The sequence below is a fragment of the Phycodurus eques genome, chromosome 5 (genome assembly GCF_024500275.1).
Source record: "Phycodurus eques isolate BA_2022a chromosome 5, UOR_Pequ_1.1, whole genome shotgun sequence".
Lineage (NCBI taxonomy): Eukaryota > Metazoa > Chordata > Actinopteri > Syngnathiformes > Syngnathidae > Phycodurus > Phycodurus eques.
In genome coordinates, this window is record NC_084529.1 from 20486592 (window position 1) to 20507126 (window position 20535).

Consider the following 20535-nt stretch of genomic DNA (forward strand, 5'->3'; position numbering starts at 1 on the left):
TGGGGGAGACAGCAGGTGTGAGTCATGATGAGCTCCATTACCTAGCTATAACCTTCTGGAAATTATTTGGCAACATAATGGCAATCAGAATGTTACACATCTATTTACTCAAATCTCACAAATTATTTGAATTCTTTACCAAGAAGTCTGGAAATTAGGGTCTGGAACAAGTATGGAATTTTGAAATCTCAAATGTGCAGGAAGCGTGGACTGTGCGATTATGCGGGTGTCCGGTCACGGAATGAAACTCCTAAGTCAAAGTACCACTGTAGTAAAATGTAGACATAAGCAAGAAACAATATACCACTGTAGTAAAATGTACACGCATAAGCAACAAATAATATAAGTAAAAATAGATGTAAAGCTACGCAAAGGACTGGCCACCTTTAGTTATCAAGTTAAGATATAATGAATTAATCAGTTTCGATGGAGTGCTATACCAAATGGTACCACTAGGGGTGCACAGCAGCTGATCCTGAAGGAGTGCAAAGCGTCTCCCGTCCACTGGGTGGCAATAATGCAGCTTCGTATCTGCAAATAAACCCCCCAAAAAAACAGAGCTACTATGTTTCCTCATGTCGTCGCCGCAGGGGGTGGTTTGTTACTCAACTGCAGAAATGGAGGCTTTAATTTCTACACCTGCATATGAGATGAATATTTAGCAACAAATTCCAATTTTGCATTATAACGAATATGTTCATAATTTATAAAAAGCATGCTTTCTTTGTCCAAAACCTTTTGTTGCTTGTCATTTTACGAGATTAATGTTGCAACAAAAGAATACGAAAAATAAACAAAGTTTTCTATTATGAAATAAGTTGTAATATTATGAGAGTAAAGTTGTAATTTGTTAAGAATAAAGTCACAATAATAAGTGAATCGTAATATTGTGACAGCAATGTGGTAATTTTGTCGTTATCCAAGATTTTGTTTTTTAACATTTCGTCGAAATTTTCATATATGGAACATCATTCGGCATGTTATCTTTTATGACAATCAGTCAGAAAAAAAAGTAATACAAGAATATAAAAAAATTATAAAGGGGTTGTTGATAGAATAGTAATGTTCCAAGACGAAATTCTTTTTACGAGATAAAAACATTGTTAGCAGAATAGCATAGTTGCCTGTCATATTTAAATGTTTTCCGATAACAAGAAAAATAAGAAAAAATGTTTAGCGAGCACGTTGGTATTTTTTTGGTGATTTAGTAACAATAAGTTAAAAATAATTATTCTATTAGGCTAACGATTTGAGAAAAAAGTTGTGTTGTGAATGTTGTGATACGAGAAAAACACATTTCGGGTTTTTATACTGAAAAAGTGGCAATTTTATAAGAATAAAGTCTTAATAATAACAGAAACAAATGTGACAATATGAGAAAAAAAGTGGGATGTTTGATCATAAAGAAGTACTGTTTTTGTGATAATAAGGCTGTGATGTGAGAAAAGAAGACGAAACATTGTGCTTTTAATTGTTTTTTGAAAACGTCCAAATATGACTTCTGCAACTGTGCTATTAACCCAATGAAATATTCTGAGGAATTTTTTTTTTTTTTTTTTTTAGAAATAAAAAATATACAGATTTTATTTTTGTCTGGACAGCTATTAAATGTTATTCCATACTTTATAAGGGCCTTCAACTTTACTTTTTTTTTTGTAATTCCTTGAAAGAATAAAATGAGATTTTAATTGGGGCGGGGCGTCGACTCGAACAGAAGTGACTATTTGAGGAAATACGTTTGTATGAACTCAAGTTAAATTTGACAGTAAGTCGGCTACAAACGTGACTTGCTAGAAATAAAATCCAGTTGATGCCATTGGTGCAAGTCAGCGATGCTTTTTCATTGGCTGAGAACAGTGATTCTGAAAGTGTGGTATGCATAGTGGTACGCCGGCTCCCTCTAGTGGTATGCGAATAATCACTAAATTAAATGTTCAAACTGCATCATGTTATAGTGGCTCAAACCCTTTTGGAATCCGGTGCGGTACAGTTTGTAAGTACAGTTCCAGTTGTATTTATCTTTAAACTCCAGTACATTAGCATTTAATCGTTTTTGATGAAGACTTGCCGCAAAACGTTTGAGAACCACGGCGACAAATTCCAGTTCAAATTGGACCCAACCAGAACATTCCAGCTTTTACCGAAGCGGACTCCAAGCCAACTGGGGTAATTGTACGCTCATGCAAAACAAATAAAGAGGCATGTCAAAAAGTTGACACCTGGAATGTACCATATTGAGGTTCCAGAAATGGAAAAACACCTTGGGGAGAAAAGTCCAGTCCAGTTGTTTTTTTTTTTTGTTTGTTTTTTTTTGTTAGGACTAGGCCTCAGACTCCAGGTCTTCGAGTCCATCCCCGTCCGCCGTGTCGCTGCATTCGGCGTCCAGCAACAGGAATTTGCCATCGTTGGTGAGCGGCATGGTCTTCATGAGCTGGGCCAGAGCTGCCGGGTCCTGGAAACAAAATCAAATGCGACTGTTGATACAGTTTATTTTCCATCAACTGGTCAGTATTCAAAATTATGAGGATATTCTTGGCCAAAATTGACACTCTTAGTTGAAATTTACTGTCAAACACAACATATGATGGATACTACGTTTTTTATTCTCTGCAAAGAAACGACTAATATTACTGCTGAGGAGTTGTGACTTCTCTGTCTCCATGTATGTGACAAAAAGACATTGTTCCAAAAGTATCATCAACACATCATTTTAATATATCCACCAAAGATAGATTTTTTTTCAGCCTTAATCTAAAAACAAACCGCGCTGGTGAATCCAACCGATTAAGTAGGTATGCTCACCACGACACCACCAACACTGTGTTCAAGTGCATGTGGAGTCGTGACTTCACTGTCTCCATGTATATCTGTACGTCTGCCCCCACGGCCAGTTCAGAATTAGGGTTTCAGAACAGGGTTAGGGTTTCAAAGTAGTGTTTCAAAACAGTGTTCGTGTTTCAAATTAGGGTTATAAATAAGAGTTAGCCCTTCAAATTAGGGTTTTAAATCAGAGTTAGAGCTTCAAATTAGTGTTTCAAAATGTGGTTACAGTTTCAAATTTGTGTTTCAAAACAGAGTTAGGGTTTCAAAGTGGGGGTTTGAATGAGAGCTGCGGCTTCAAATTTATGTTTCAAATGAGGATTTGGGCTTCAAATTCGGGTATCAAAGCAGGTTTAGGTTAGAATTTTTCTGTCCGTCTGTAATCTAAAAAATCTAAAATTAAACTGCGTTGGCCCGGAATCGAACCCAGAACAACTGCTTGGAAGGCAGCTATGGTCACCACTATTTCACCAACGCTAATCCTGTTTTGAAGCCCGAATCCTCATTTGAAACACAAATTTGAAGCCCTAACTCATTTAAATTTGAAACGCAAACCCTGTTTTGAAACCCTACTTTGAAAACATAACCCTGATTTGAAACCCTATCCATGTTTTGAAACACTAATTTGAAGCACTAACTCTGATTCAAAACCATACTTTGAAATCCTAACTCTGTTGATTCAAAGTAGGCTTCCAAACCAGGGTTAGGGTTTCAAAGTAGGGTTTCAAATCAGGGTTAGGGTTTAGAATTAGTGTTTCAAAACAGTGTTCGGGTTTCAAATTAGGGTTTCAAAACAGAGTTTGGACTTCAAATTAGTGTTTTAAAACAGTGTCCGGGTTTCAAATTATTGTTTCAAATCAGGGTTACAGTTTCAAAGTAGGGTTTCAAAACAGGGTTTGGACTTCAAATTAGTGTTTTAAAACAGTGTCCGGGTTTCAAATTAGGGTTTCAAATCAGGGTTACAGTTTCTAAGTAGGGTTTCAAAACAGGGTTAGGATTACAAATTTGGGTTTCAAAACCAAGTTAGACTTTCAAAGTATGGATTCAAAAAGGAGTTAGGGTTTCAAAGTAGGGGAATGAATGAGAGTTAGGTCTTAAAATTAGTGTTTCTTATCAGGGTTCGGGTTTCAAATTAGGAATACAAAACAGGGTGAGGTGAGAATTTTTTTATCCTCAACGTAAAATTTCCAAAAACCTAAACAGCATTGTGGCGGCACGGTGGGCGACTGGTTAGAGCGTCAGCCTCACAGTTCTGAGGACCCGGGTTCAATCCCCGGTCCCGCCTGTGTGGAGTTGGCATGTTCTCCCCGTGCCTGCGTGGGTTTTCTCCGGGCACTCCGGTTTCCTCCCACATCCCAAAAACATGCCATAATTGGAGACTCTAAATTGCCCGTAGGTGTGACTGTGAGTGCGAATGGTTGTTGGTTTGTATGTGCCCTGCGATTGGCTGGCAACCAGTTCAGGGTGTACCCCGCCTCCTGCCCGATGACGGCTGAGATAGGCTCCAGCACGCCCGCGACCCTAGTGAGGAGAAGCGGCTCAGAAAATGGATGGACGGATGGATAAACTGCATTGGTTGGGAATCGGATTCAGGTCAACTGCTTGGAAGACAACTATGCTCACCACGATACCACCAACGCTGTGTGAAAGTGCCTGTGGAGTTGTGACTTCGCTGTCTCCATGAAGAGCTGTACATCTGATACTGCCACCAAGTGGCCAACTTGCGCACAGCAGAAGGAGCAGCACAATGTGCATTGAATGGAAGGAGAAACTGTGAGAAGGGTTTCAAACCACGGTTAGGGTTTCGAATTGGGGTTTCAAAACAGGGTTCGGGTTCCAAATAAGAGTTAGGGTTTCAAAACAGTGTTCGGTCTTCCAATTAGGGTTGAAAAACAGAGTTTGGGTTTCAAAGTACGCTTTTCAATCAGAGTTAGGGTTTCAAAGTAGGGATTTCAATCAGAGTTAGTGCTTCAAATTAGTGTTTCAAAACATGGTTAGGGTATAAAATCAGGGTTACGGTTTCAAAACAGGGTTTGCGTTTCAAAACAGAGTTAGGATTTCGAAGTAGGGTTTTGAATGGGAGTTTGGGCTTCAAATTAGTGTTTCAAATCAGGGTTCGTGTTTCAAAACAGAGCTAGGGTTTCAAACTAATGTTTTCAATCAGAGTTAGGGTTTCAAAGTAGGGTTTTGAATAAGAGTTAGTGCTTCAAATTCGTGTTTCAAAACATGGTTAGGGTTTCAAATCAGGGTTATGGTTTCAAAGTAGGGTTTCAAAACAGGGTTGGCATTTCAAATGTGAAAAAAATAAAATAAAATGTACTCACTTCACTGCCAGTGCATAGGTGCTATAGTGGTTAGCATAGCTAATTTCCAAGCTCGGTTTGATCTGGGTTCGATTCCCAGCAACTAAATAGCTTTACCATTTCGTCTCACGCCCATTGGACAATGTGTGTAGTCACAAACTGACCTTCTTTGCCTCTGTAATATCCTTGGCCAAACTCATGGTGTAGCATATCTGTAGCAGTAAAGGACATTTAAGCAACTTCATATTATTATTACTAATGTACAAATGAAGTAAATTAAGTCTCACCTTCTCTCCCTCCGTGTTGCTCTCAAAGACAAAGGCGCTAAAGATGGGCTCGCCCCCTTCGTCGTCATCTCCGCTGCCGCTGCCGCTCCAGTCGCGGCCCTCCACCACCAGGCCCATCAGCCTGCTGTTCTCCTGGTGGGCCGCAAACTGACACACCTCCCCCAGCTGGAACTGGAAAGAAGACCAAACAATTACTGAACGTCAGCCGCTATTCAACAAACTTGAAGGAATCGCTAACTCGCCACGTTACTTACACTTATTCTTGTCACTTGAGTCTGAGGGTCGATCAGCCTTTTAAAACATCCAAAAATGACAAATGTTATCCTATGCCCTTTCCGCTAAATACGTACAACATGGTAGGATTGACGACTTTAAAAACTAACCATTTCAAAAGTCCTTCTGCTGCTGCTATCAATGTCTTTACAATTCTTGAAAATACTTGTTTTCTCTTGAAAATGCTAAATAAATTCTCTGTTAAATGGCATATGAATTTTGATGATTATAAGGTACTTGACTTGAAGTATACTGTGTGCTTTAAATTACAAAAAAAAATTGCTTGATTTTTTTTCATTATTTAGTACAGGAATTTTTATTTTTTATGCACTTTAAATTCTTGAAAAAAAAGGCCCAATTGCTTATTATGAGGAAATTTAATTATTAACTAGTACCATTGTGTCCTTTAAATTGTTGAAAATTGTTATTTTTACTTTTAAGGTGTTTGAACCTTTACGAAACAATTTTATGTGATTGTTTTTGTTTTTTATAACACAATTTAATTTTTATAAAGATTTTGGGAGGCTTTATAATGCTTATTTTTAATTATAAATTACATTTTGTGTGCTTTGAAATTCATTCATTCATATTCCGTTCCGCTTATCCTCACTAGGGTCACGGGCGTGCTGGAGCCTATCCCAGCTAACTTCGGGCGAGAGGCGGGGTACACCCTGAACTGGTCACCAGCCAATCGCAGGTGCTTTGAAATGCTAAACTTATTCATTAGAAGGTGCCTTAATTATAGCAAATATTTTTGTGGGGTTTGAATTCTTGATTTTTGTGCAATTATAATGTAATTGAAAATTTCAATTTTTTTGTATGCTTTAACTTGTTAAAAATGCTTAAGTTATTGAATAAAAGGTGCCTTTCATTTCCTTAATTTGTAATTACAAATTTATTTGCTATCACTAAACCGCGATTTTATATCTTTTTATGTAATAAAACTCAAAATTCATGCACGTCATGCACATTGCAATTTGTCTTGTGTATTGGCTCCACCTAGTGCCTGAATTGTCAAATTGCATTGTTACAATCCAGTGACAAGAAAATGTTATTCCTCTTAACTGATGTCATTTTGAGAATTCCATTCATCCATTTTCTGAGCCGCTTCTCCTCACTAGGGTCGCGGGCGTGCTGGAGCCTATCCCAGCTATCATCGGGCAGGAGGCGGGGTACGCCCTGAACTGGTTGCCAGCCAATCGCAGGGCACATACAAACAAACAACCATTCGCACTCACAGTCACAGTCACACCAATGGGCAATTTAGAGTCTCCAATTATGGCATGTTTTTGGGATGTGGGAGGAAACTGGAGTACCTGGAGAAACCCCACACAGGTACGGGGAGAACATGCAAATTCCACACAGGCGGGGCTGGGGATTGAACCCCGGTCCTCAGAACTGTGAAGCTGATGCTCTAACCAGTCGTACAGCGTGCCGCTATTTTGAGAATTAAATTTGCATATTTTCTTAAATAATATAGCTTTGCTTAGCCATTTTACCACCAGCTCTTTTTCTCAAATTTGTAACCAAACATAACATTTTTTAGCATTTTTTCAGGTTAAACATGAAATCCTAAACCTGCGAATTAAAAATGAGCCAGAAAAGATTACAAATGGATGTTGAAAGTGCTTGAATTAGACCCTGTAAAAAAAAGCTGCGCAAACTCTTTCTCTGCGTGAAATCTTCATAGAAGTGACAGTGACATTACCTGAGGCTGCTGCTGGTCACCATCAGATGCGACTCTGTAGTCCTGAAGATGTTGTGGATGGCCCGGGCGGCCAGCACCTGCCGCATGGCCTCGTAGATCACCTCCTGGTTGTCACCGCAGCGCACCGCCATGGAGCCCAGAAAGCGCACGGCAAACACCTGCTGCAAGAGGGAGTCTGCGTACCCCCAGAAACAAGCAGGCTTGTGTACAGGAACTGTACCAAAAAACACACGCAATGAGATCCAATTACACCAGAATAAAACCAGGAAAATATTTACCGTCGCTTTCATGGGAACAGTCGTCATCCGTTTCTCCAAATGGATTTGTGCGCCTGCCAGGAAGGAAGGAGAAAAACATGATGATTACAGCTCTTCACTGACCCATTAGGAGGCCTCTTGGCCTCCTGGAAATGACATAATAAGCCAATAAGAGTCCAACATGCAGCAAATTAGTCAACCTTCGTCGTTGTTTGTCAAAAGAGCGAGCATTTACCTCCCATCCACTCTGTTTTGGTCCTGAAATTCAGAGGCCGGCAGCACGATGTCAAACTGGATTGGCGTCCCAGGGGCGATCAGGTCTTCTGACTCCGGACCGGATCCTGACTTCTGAGATCCGGCGCTGGTGGAGTAAACGCCTCCTGGCTTGGCTCTGCAGGGAAGTGAAGATGGTGACGAAATCATAGTGGCAACAAAATAACATGTAGATTGTAACATGTAGAACGCAGCCAAGACCTCAATGAGAGTAATGCTTGAAAAAAAATGTATTTGTGCATGTAATTGATATTTAATTAACTGCAGTGCTCATAGTGTACTGAGCAGCCAGATGCTTTCCCATTTCGTTATTATCACACTTGTTCTCTTTACCATCACTGATTCCCTTTTGTGGTAACCAGAGAAAGAAACCACAAAGGCTGAAGAAAAAGCAAAACACACTTATGGAGTTGATCCTAGAACTCCCCACGGAGGAAAGGAGCCTCCATGGAAGAGGTTTAGGGAACCACTGATGTTTTCTTTGCAGAAGTCCTTTAGCTCTTCAGCAGTGACGTACAGAAATGTGTGTCTACCAGCTTGATTGTAAACGGAGCATGACTTAAAATTCAACGGTTTATTTTTTGTTTTTGTCATGCCTTGATTATTTTGGTCTAAATATACATATTTTGGTGAACCAGTTTTATATGGGGCAGTATTTAATATAGAAATGACTTAATTACAACTACACTGGCTCATTGCTCAATTAAATCTATAATAATCAGGATGTGATTTTGTAAAATGTCAACAGGAATATATGAATTTTTTTGATGGCTCTACACTGTTTTTGCCTGATACACAAGTAACAGTGTTGATCATATCTAATAAATATCAACAGACCTGTCAGGGTCGGGTGAGCCTTCCTGCCTCTTCTCGAAGCTTGTGACGGGGGTGACAGCCTGGATGGCGGTTTGATTCAGTCGTATGGCCACAGCCTGGCGACAAATAAAAAGTCAAAGCCTTTGCGTGCGGAGAAAAGAGCAAAATGCATAAATGACATGATCCCATGGACATGGCCTAAAGATAAAATGCTGGAGTGGATATTGTAGGACTGTAGTTGCATCCTGTACCTCTGGGTTGTCAGTCAGGTAGATCTGTCTGGAAATGTTGTTCACGGTGCAAATCCACTGAGGAGGAAACACAAGAGATGACCGTTCAGGACTTGATGTGGCTGTGACGGTTACCTGCCATGGAAACAACTTGACTGATATGAGATTTGACAGGCCCAACACGAAACAACTAAAAGACTTTCGCTATGAAACATCAAAGGTTCCTTGCAGTGTCAAACAAGACTTCCTTGGGGGAGGTTGGTTCTTACTTCTTCATATTCCTTCTTGCTCTCCGCTTGTAGAATCATTGACCTGAAGACAAAAACAAAACAATAAGCGTGCGGGAATAAACTGAGTTGAGAGAATTGTTGTTGTTGTGCGAGGAGGAACATGCATACGTTTTTCCAGAAGGGGAGGTGATTTGGAAACAGTAGTGCCTGTCTTCGCACTCGATGGCCATCACGGAGCTGTTGTCCAGGTCCAGCACCATGCCCCCTGCCACAGCCCCCCGGGGCTGGCACATGAGGTTGCCCCCCTGAGTGAAGAAGTACAGGCGGTCCCACGCTGTGGTCACCAGGCCGGTTTTACTGGAGGCATGGTAGATCGGGTTTGAGACTTGGGTCAGCCAAGTCAAGCTGTACAATGCAGCGTGTCTGTGATGTAATCGGTGAGTGTGTTTGGCTGTTAACTGAAAGATTGTTGGTTCAAGACCACCCAGGGATGAAATGATACTTTAACATTAGGACCTGACTGACTGGGGCTTTAGTCCAGAGGGTCACTGTTTCAGTCTGTAGCGGTAATGTAGAAATTGGAGCTGATTGCTGGAGAAAGGCCAGTTCACTTCCTGCTTACCGTTTTATTAATTGAAACAACAGTGATTACTTAATACCTTGACTGCAGGCTAACCAGTTCAAGTCCCACTGTGGAGGAAAATGTAGAAATCGGGTCACTCACTATGAAATGCTCTGTGGTGCCATTGGTCAGTACATGATGAGCTCTTAGGGGTGTCTTCTCTTCATGTTTTGACAGTACGAACTGGGCTTTGGATCTAATTTGTAACTCTCCATGTATCGGCCTACTTTACATGAGCATCTGCGAGTCAGCCAAGTACATGCCATGAGTTGGCCTAACCTCAAGCTACTTTTCCGTGGGACGTCAAAGCACAGTCACCCGTTTCCTCTATATTTTGTAGGACAGTTAGCTCACTAGCTTCGAGAGCAGTATGTCAAACTCTTAACTCCTAAAAAAAATGAATTAAAAAAAATATATATTTAAATTTTTGATGACACTTGTTCAGAGGACGCTAAATACAAACCAAGCATGTCTCTGTGGTGCAATCGGTTAGCGTGTTCGGCTGTTAACCGAAGTTTGTTGTTCGAGCCCACCCAGGGACGTCACTAGGAGTTGGTCTGTGGGTCCAATTTGTAACACCCCATGTATCTGCCTAGTTCACAGGATTTCATAGTCAGGGGAGGTTATGCCATCATTTCAATCTCAAATTGCTTTTCTATGCAACCTCAAAGCACAGTCACTCCTTGGACATTGTCATCTTACTTGCCTTTAAGAGCAGAACCGAAAAGAATCAACAGTCTCTGTGCTGCAATCGATTGGCATGTTCGGCTGTTAACTGAAAGGTTGGTGGTTCAAGCCCACCTAGGGATGTGTTAATGTTTTGACGGCAGAATCTAATTTAGAGTATAATCCCCCATGTCATCTGTGTCTACGAGCCTCCGTGAGTCAGAAAAGAGTAAATGTTGGCCCAACTACAAGTTGCTTTTCTGTATGGCATGAAAACAGTCAACACAACCACCCAGGTGTTTTGCATTAAATCATTAACTCACTGACCTCTATGAGTAGGCTAAAAATGCTAACGTGTGTCTCTGTGGTGCAACCCATTAGCACATTCAGCTGTTAACCGAAAGGTTGGTGGTTCGAGCCCACCCAGGGATGTCGCCAGACTTTGACAGCTGGATCTAGTTTGTAATTTCTCATCCATTTCCAAATCTGTCCTAAAGTTGTGGGTATGTGTCAGCCCAAGGTGCTTTTCTATCTGACCCCATTCCACCCTTGCAGGACATTGTTAGCTACTGCTACTATTTCACAGTCAGCCAATGTTACGACATCAGTTCAACCGCAAGCTGGTTTTCTGTGCAACCGCAAAGCATAGTTGCCATAGACATTGTTTGATTACTTGCCTTTAAGAGCAGAACCAAAGAGAAAACAGACTGTCTCTGTGACACAATCGGTTCGTGCATTTCGCTGTTAACCGAAAGGTTGGTGGTTTGAGACCCCTCAGGGACATCTTATTGTTTTGAGGGTAGGCTCAAATTTACAGTATAATTCCCCATGTATCATCCGCATTTATGAACCTCCGTGAGTCAGAAAAGTATATATGTTGGCCTAACCGTAAGTTGCTTTTCTGTGCGGCCTAAAAACACATCAATACAACCGGTTTGCAGGACATTAGCAGCTCACTAGCCTCTAAGAGTAGGCTGAACAAGCCAGAGTGTGTCTCTGTGGCGCAATAGGTTAGGGCACTCGGCTGTTAGCCGAAAGGTTGGTGGTTCGAGCCCACCCAGAGATGTCACCATGCTTTGACAGCTGGATGTAATTTGTAATTTCAAATCCAAGTGCACGCTGTGGGCCTCATTTACAAATCTGTTTTAAATTGTGGATATGTATCAGCCCAAGATGCTTTTCTGTCTGACCTTATTCTACCCTTGCAGGACATTGTTAGCTATTGCTACTATTTCACAGTCAGCCAATGTTATGACATCAGTTCAACTGTAAGTTGCTTTTCTGTGCAACCTCAAAGCATAGTTGCCATAGACACCATGTTGTTTGATTGCTTGCCGAACCGAAGACAATATAAACTGTCTCTGTGGCGCAACGGTTTGCGCGCTCGGCTGGTTTGCGACATTGGTAGCTCACGAGCCTCTAAGAGCAGGCTGAAGCTGCTGGAGCGAGTCTCTGTGGAGCAATAGGTTAGCGCATTCGGCTTTTAACCGAAAGGTTGGTGGTTAGAGACCACTCACGTCTTATTGTTTTGAGGGTAGGCTCAAATTTACAGTATAATTCCCATGCATCATCCGCGTTTATGGACCTCCGTGAGTCAGAAAAGTATATATGTTGGCCTAACCGTAAATTGCTTTTCTGTGCGGCCTAAAAACACAACACAACCGGTTTGCAGGATATCGGTAGCTCACTAGCCTCTAGGAGTAGGCTAAACCTGCTGCAGTCTGTCTCTGTGGCGCAATCGGTTAGCGTGTGCGGCTGTTAACCAAAAGGTATGTGGTTCGAGCCCACCCAGGGACGTCACCATACTTTGACGGCTGGATCTAATTTGTAATTTCAAAGCTCCGCAGGCCTCATTCGCAAATGTCACGTTATCTCCAGTTTTTTTCCAGAACACTAACCTCTAAGATCCAACCTAGCTCCACTCAACATGGCGCAATCGTTTAGCGCGTTCGACTGTTAACCGAAAGGTTGGTGGTTTGATGTCACCATACTTTGATGGGTTAGGGCTAATTTGTAATTCCAAAGCCAGGTGCACTCTGCAGGCCTCATTCACAAATCTGTGCTTAAATTGTGGGTATGCGTCGGCCCAAGCATTCATACTTCCTGATGTTGAGGAAGCCAGCCTTTTGGATTAGCGTGCGATTGACGGGCTCGGTGTCGTTGTCGAGCATGTAGACCGAGTCGTCCACGGACAGGAGCTCCTTCTGGGACACGCGCATGGTCTCGGCCTCCACATCCAGTTGAGCCTGGATGCTAAACACAACACACATTTCAGAGTCAAACTCAATGGACAAATTTGAGCGACGATTGGCAGTCTTTACTTTTGCGTCATATTGGACACAGAGGAGAGAAAGTTGTCCAACTTCTTTGACACCAACTCAAGGCCTTTCTTGAAAAATATGACCTAAGAGAGGACAATGTGGGTTACAACAAACTCTGCTATATGGCGAATTAAATACCTTTTTTGCTTTTTCAGTACAGCACTGGCAACAAAACAAGTTTAGAACACTCACAGAGATACTATATATTATTCATTCATTCTTCTTCCGTTCCGCTTATCCTCACTAGGGTTGCTATTCCTTCAATAATTCAAATTTCCCATAGTCAATCATGCACATGCTTATTTCAAACTGCGGGCCACAAATAACACGTATGAGGACAGCCATGCCTCTGCACCTGTGCTTGTGTGTAGCCCAGCATGGGTTCCAACATGGCCACCCTCTTGCGGTACTGCAGGGCATTGAGGGCGCAGTAATACTGCAGCGAGGCCTGATGCTGCTTCCTGCGAGTGTACGCCACTTCTTTAACCAGGTCTGCCTTCAGCTATTCACCAATAGGGATTTATTGCATTGATTTGGCTTGCAAATGAGAACACTGCAGGTCCATTAGAGATTAATAGTGGGGATAGGGGGAGACTACCTTCTCATTCTCCCTCTTTTTGGGTAATCGGCTGTACTTGACCATGGCCGCCTCGTGCTCTGCATAAGAAGAAGATATATAAATGCATGTAGATGAGAGATTAAGAATAAAGTCCTCGTTTTTAGATGTGATTTGTGGACTTGCCATCGTTGGCGATGCCATATATTTCCTTCAGCGTGCTTATCTCTGCAAAAACCCAAAAAACCAAGTCACTTCACAATGTCCACATGTTCGAGAGAAATAGTACATGAGGTGAAACTGAATGTTAGTTTAATATGGTTTGTTAATAGTACAGCTAAAATGAACAAATAAGATTAATTGATTGAGAGTTGTGGCGTTTCATGCAACTGAGCGTAATGACAGTGTGTGTGTTTCTACCCGTAAGGTCTTTCTCTCTGAACTGGATCAAGGGGAAGACCATGGTGTCCGCCATCTGGTTGGCGAGCTCCAAGTGTAGCGAGTTCAGCTGGGTGACACATGGCACATTGTGCAGAAAATTATGTGAAGGATATGAACACACACACACACACAGGCATACACAGGCATACATAACAAGAGACATCGAGACCAAACAGCTTGAGGAAGTCCATTTCACACTTACTGAGGACAATTTGTTATGATGACGACAAGAACTTTACAAAAGCTGACCACATCACATGCAGTGTAACAACAATTTTCACGCAGCCATTCATCCTCTGCACTTATCTACAAGCAGGCAATCTGATCAAGTGAGCAAGTGCTAACATTCACCAGATTAGCTGCAGTGGTGGCGCAAATTCATGCTGGGAAATTACCCTCTGCATGATGTGTGTACATTCTGTGTGCATGTGTTTAACATGCCACTAATAAAAAAACACAAGCTCAAGCCTGACTAGTCTGCAGCCTAAACAGGCTGCCACAGAAACAGAAAGTAAACTAGAGTAGAGTCAATTTTGATATGGCTCCATCAGAAGAGGGATGCTTGTAAATGTAAGAAATTCGAAGAACGCCTCCAACACAGTTAAAAGGATGGGTTGCACTTTTTTAAAGTGAATTTGGAATATTTTGGCTAATTTTGCTCAGCTTGTAATTAAAAGTGTACATGTTTTGTTCTGAGCCTCCGATTTGCCATGTTTTTTGCAGTCTTATTTTGTTTAAATAACATATTTAAAGGTTAGATTGTTAAAAAATAATTGTGAAACAAATATTTTAGTTTTTCTTAAATCTTCTTGAATATTTTCTGTTTCTTGTCAATCAAGGAGATCTGTTCAACCTGACCACACACACAGGTCTCACCTCCTCCACTGTTTTGGCAAAGTTCTGCAGTGTGGAAACGACTTCTTCATCACCTTTGCCAAGGGCAAAATTCTAAAATGGAGAAAGAAACAAGTCACATTTATTACATTAAGTTCAACAGTGGAATTAGGTGTACTTACTTTCTTCTCATAGGCAAGAAGCTGCCGTGAGAGCTGCTCTGTGGCCAAACCCATCTCACTCTTTTTAGGTGGAGTTCACAAAGACAGAGGTTAAGTATCACAGCTGTGGATTTTTCTCTTACCAATATTAGGTACACCTGCACATTGTAATGAGATCCAATACACAAGCTGCAAGTTCTATGTTTACAAAGACAATAATGTTGATTTTTGATGAATTCAGTGTTTTTGTTTTAACATTACCATGCCAAAGATAGCAAATATAAAGCATTGTTATCCCAACTTCTTGATACAGCTATAGCTTTGGATCTCACTTGTACCTAATGTTGTGACTAAGACGCTGAACGTCTGTACCTGAGCGCCGAACACACGCTGCATGGACTGCAGTAGCTGATTGGTGTAGTCAGTGAGGTTTGCCGCATCCTCCTCAAACACACTGAGCAAGGAACGAGTCTGTCGAGGGTGAGGGGGGGGAAAAGACGCTCTCAAGTTGACTACTACTGGACACTTCATTAGATACACATTGATTTATTCATTTCACTAGTTCCTGATTGCGGTTGTAGTGGCATTAGGAATTCACTCAAATATTTTGACCCATTCCAGGACTGGTGTCACAAAAGATATACACTGGACTCCCGCATACCGTTTGCCGATTTTTTTATTTTTTCTTCCATTTTTTTATTTTTGGGTGGAACCAACCCCGAAAACACTTATTTGCGGCTTTTTTGTTTTTAAATTTTTTTTTTTTTTTTTCAAATGCAATTATAATGGCCGTCAATTATCCGCGGATTTTGGCAATTTGCGGTCTGGTCCGTCCCCTATCCCCCGTGAATAGCGGGGGTCCACTGTATTTCAAATCTAAACTACTGTACAAGCTTTCCTCTTTCAGGTAATCCAACTGGAGTCAAACGCACTTTCCCAGCCTTCTTTGCCACGCCTTCATGCATGAAGAATCCTTCCGGGATCATCCGCAGCTCTCTTGTCACAGCCACCTTGATTTTGTATTGTCTCATTTCTTATTTCTTACCTTCTAATTGTCTAGTTTCTTTTCCAGATGGCCGATCACTTGACTGTTCAGGAGCGAGATAAGATAGCGGCTTACTTTCTTTTTCTTATCTCCTTATATCTTCTCTTTACGTTCATTTTCCCAATGGAATAAAGAATATGTATCATTTGTTTCAATACATTTATAATAAGAATATGGTTTTTATTCCCAATTTGTAATGCCAAGTTTCTTTTCACCCACCCTGTACATATTGCACAAACCTTTGTGTGGGTTTTGCTAATACAAGGATGAGCAAAATTTGACCCGTGTGCCACATATGACCCGCTTTGTTCTTTAATCCAACCCACCAAGCATTATCAAGACCGCTGTAATATTTGTTATGTGAATTTAGCCTCTTTGTAGCTTGTAGCTTGTATAACTTGTAGCTATTCATTTATTTTGTATTTTTAGCATTAAATAATTTCAAATGATTTACTGTAAATCATCAAGTAAAAATTGTAAATAATATATTATTAAATATATTAGTATTATTAATTAAGAAATATTAGGCAAAATATTTCCAAAAGAAATAACAATAATCCACACACATTGTATAAACATATATACATTTACCAATGATTTATTTATTTTATTAAATATTGGTTATTAATTGCAATTACTATAATTATTACATAAGAGCCTTGAGATGACTTTTGTTGGGTAATTGGCTCAGCATAATACAATTGATTTGACTTTCCTTAATTGTACAATAATTAGAAAATGGATCATTATTATTCTAATCTTAAAATAAACTAGTTTTACATACTTCAGTGTATACACATTTATGACCAGTGGAAGTTTTACAATTGAACGTCCAATATGGTTGTTGTTGAAAATAATCAATTTGAGTGTCAAACTGTTACCAGCATAAAAGTTTGGTCATAACAGTTATAAAAAAAAGTTAAAAAAATAAAAAACTTTAACAGGCATCGTGCAAAATTAAAATATGTAGAAAGAAGTCGAGCAACGGTAATAATATCCATCCATTTTCTTTACCGCGTATCCTCACTAGGAGCGAGCCTATCCCAGCTATCTTCGGGCGGGAGGCGGGGTACACCCATAACTGGTCGCCAGCCAATCGCAGGGCACACAGAAACAAACAACCATTCGCACTCACATTCACACCTACGGGCAATTTAGAGTCGTCAATTAACCTACTATGGATGTTTTGGGGATGTGGGAGGAAACCGCAGTGCCCGGAGAAAACCCACGCAGGCACGGGGAGAACATGCAAACGCCACACAGGCAGAGCCAGGATTTGAACCTTTGTCCTCAGAACTGTGAGGCAGACGTGCTAACCAGTCACCCGGTAAAAATAAAACAATAAAATATGTAACTACTTAGCATTTTGCTACCTAGCATATAGCGATCCAATATGGATCTACTTTGCAGCCCCCACTCCAAAATTAGAAGAAGAAAAAAAACCTAAATAAATAAAAACATATGAACATCTAGTTACCTGGCATGTGGCTAGCAAACATATCGTGACCTAGTATTTATCAACCAAACATGCAACTACTGGGCATTAAGTACACATTTAAACTTAAATTTTTTTTGTTTTACCTCCTCCTAAGAATGACCTGACCTGGTGTTTTAGCTTTAATTCTGTGACAACAACATGCAAAGTGTAAGAGGAAAAGTGAGCCTCCAGCATGAGTTGCACTTCGGCAAACCCATTAAGAGGCCCAAGCAATTATGTGTGACAGTGAAGCACAACATGTGCATAACAATAATAATAACAGGAATCTATATCAAGCATGTGAGGTTTAGGGTCCAATTATTATGACTTTCCTGCTCCAAAACAAAATACCCACATTAATAATACCAAGTCATCACCAGTCATGACGTTTATTACCGAATGACGAAGTCGAGACCAATGATGGTAACACTTCCAGTTCCAGTATAAATTAATTATGTCTAGTTTGACACCACTTGGAACAAAAATATGGAGCAAAAATAATGATGTAGTGTAGCTATTACACATCTACATTGCGTGGTATTTGTACGTTAGCACCCAACCAAACAACAAGCGACGGCTGTATGACAGTGTACATTCGCCAAGTCAAATGCACAATGAAATATCATATTAACGGCAAAAAGTGTGCTTAGGGGTGCTTTATAGTCATATTATTTGTGTAATGGGAGCTGTCATCGGGGAGTGGAGACAGACTACAAAACAGGAGCAGCCCATGCTAGTTAGCTAGCTAGCATCGTCCATTATTGTCGTGAATGTTATGGCGTATTTTTGGCAAAACGATGATAAAAGCGATACGGGCCTACCTGAGGACTGTCCTGCAAAGCGTCCTCCAGGAGTAGTTTGTGGTGTACGGCTGGCATCTTGTGAGCGGCGGCGAAGAAACAAATAATGAGGGGCTTGAATTATTAAGCACGTTGGACTCAATTTCCCAGAGTTCTCCACGCTGCTGAGCCGGAAGTAGACGAGTTTTAGGTGGGTCAATACATACCGCTCGATCATTTAACCCTTATAGGAGAGCAAAAGAGACCGAAGAGTTACAAAAACATTTTTGTTTATCCCATTAATTAATTAATACCTGTTTATTTTTAATTAGTTTCCGAAAAGAACGATAGTTAGACACGAGTCCAAGCTCTCGCTGCGTTGCACAGGTTGCTGTTTCGCCTTACTGTAGTTATAAACAGCGGTCTCAAGTGGCATGAGGATGAATTACAGCCTAGATCTGTTCATTCAAAACTGATTGGCTGTCTGCCTATAGGTCCAAAATAAAGCAAAAACTGTTCAGTCGTAGATTAGAACCGTTAGATTCAATTCTCAAAGTGTCTAACGAGTACCACTAGCGGTACGCTGAATTTTAGCAACATTACAAGATTGACCAAAAATGACAGTCTGTCAAAATGCTGAGCCTTGTTGGAATGGCCACTTCAACCTGCATACAATACATATCTCTCTCACTCTCTCTCTCCTCTCTCTCTCTTTCTTTTTTTTTTTTAAATGAACACTGTTTTTTTATTTTATTTTAATTATTTTATTATCAGTGCGGCTTTTGATATGGTAGATCATAATATACTACTGAACAGGTTGGAAACGTGGGTAGGACTAAATGGAATAGTCCTTAAATGGTTCAGGTCCGACCTGGAAAAAAGGAGTTATTTTGTAACCATTGGAAGTGTTCAATCTCATCGAATGGCAATGACTGATGGGGTCCCTCAAGGGTCAGTTCTTGGACCCCTCCTGTTCAGCATGTATATGCTACCCTTGGGTCAAATCCTTCAGAACTTTAATTTTGACTATTATAACTATGCAGATGACACACAGTTACATCTAGCAGTGTCTCCAGATGACTACAGTTCAATTGTGGTGTCACTGTCTAAAACAGATAAATATCTGGATGAGGCAAAATTTACTTCAATTATACCACAACAAAACTGAGATAATTGTTTTTGGCAATAAAGTAAAGAGACTTGCTGTTAGTAAATACCTGGAGTCACTCTCTTTAAAAACCAAAGACCAAGTCTGAAACCTTGGTGTTTTGATAGATTCCGACCTGACTTTCAACAGTCATATCAAATCAATTACTAAAACTGCCTTCTACCATTTGAAGTGAAGGGTTGCATGTGTCAAGCAGACTAGGAGAAGCTCATCCATGCTTTTATCTCAAGTAGACTTGACTATTGTAATGGTCTTCTGACTGGACTCCCTAAAAAGAGCATTAAACAGCTGCAGCTCATTCAGAATGCTACAGCTCGGGTTCTGACCAGAACAAAGAGTTGGGAGCATATTACGCCAATTCTAAAGTCTTTACACTGGCTTCCAGTCAGCGTTAGAATAGATTTTAAAGTTCTGCTACTGGTCTATAAATCACTAAACGGTTTGGATCCTGAATACATGAATGAAATGCTAATGGCATATAAACCCAGTCGGGCTCTGAGATCGACAGACTCAGGTCAAATAATGGAGCAGAGAGTCCAAAGCAAACATGGTGAAGCAGCATTTAGCTATTATGCTGCACACAAATGGAATAAGTTGCCAACAGCCGACGTCAGCCCCAAGTGTGCATGTTTTTAAGTCCAGGTTAAAAACTCTTTTTTCCCATGCTTTATAGAGCATTCCCACTTTTAAATGATATTTCTTGCACACTGTTTTAATTGTATTTTTATTTTATTTTTTCCTCTTTGTTTTAAACGTTTATAAGCTGTTTTTTTAACATTTGTTTTTAAATGCTTTTAATCATGTAAAGCACATTGACTTACCTCGTGTATAAAATGCGCTATATAAATAAATTTGCTTTGCTTATTTCATTATGGTGGTACTTGGAGAGCTATTCTTCTGGTTGTACTTGGTGTAAAAGGTTTGAGAACCTCTGCATTAGATGTTAGTAGGAGGTACTAAAGGAGTTATTGGTGTCTTATCTCTTTGTGGCATCTAAGCTTACGTTACAGGAGCAATGGGGGAAAAAATAACATTCTTTGCATGATCTGAGATGTTTTGGGCGCACTAAAGGAGTTATTGGTGTCTTTATCTTTTAAGTTACAGGAGCAATGGAGAAAAATAACATTCTTTGCATTATCTGTGATGTTTTGGGCCTCAATAGAATTGCAATGCAAATGCTGCAGGGTGGCTGTTGATAAAAGAAGACAAGCATGCAGCACACACACAGCCTGGTGTGAAGCACCGTTCTTTCCTTCCTCCCCAGTGGA

The 20535-nt window shown here is 40.5% G+C and overlaps 1 protein-coding gene across 3 annotated transcripts; it reads right to left on the reverse strand.

Moving 5' to 3' along the window:
• Window positions 1-1523: 1523 nt before the first annotated feature.
• Window positions 1524-18271, reverse strand: appl2 (adaptor protein, phosphotyrosine interaction, PH domain and leucine zipper containing 2). Of its 3 annotated transcripts, none has more exons than XM_061678003.1 (21): window positions 18142-18271; window positions 15171-15269; window positions 14820-14879; window positions 14680-14751; window positions 13783-13870; window positions 13549-13590; window positions 13405-13463; window positions 13162-13308; window positions 12807-12889; window positions 12586-12738; window positions 9366-9554; window positions 9237-9279; window positions 8989-9045; window positions 8759-8853; window positions 7884-8039; window positions 7670-7722; window positions 7392-7566; window positions 5665-5701; window positions 5411-5581; window positions 5288-5335; window positions 1524-2452 (listed from the first exon to the last, which is right to left on the reverse strand). In XM_061678003.1, the coding sequence occupies exons 1-21, from the start codon at window positions 18196-18198 to the stop codon at window positions 2321-2323; spliced, it is 2016 nt and encodes a 671-aa protein (XP_061533987.1). In that variant the 5' UTR covers window positions 18199-18271; the 3' UTR covers window positions 1524-2320. The 3 variants fall into 3 exon arrangements, with proteins under 3 accessions (XP_061533987.1, XP_061533986.1, XP_061533988.1); XM_061678002.1 differs by having other exon boundaries at window positions 7392-7605; XM_061678004.1 differs by lacking the exon at window positions 13162-13308 and having other exon boundaries at window positions 7392-7605.
• Between the last annotated feature and the right edge of the window lie 2264 nt (window positions 18272-20535).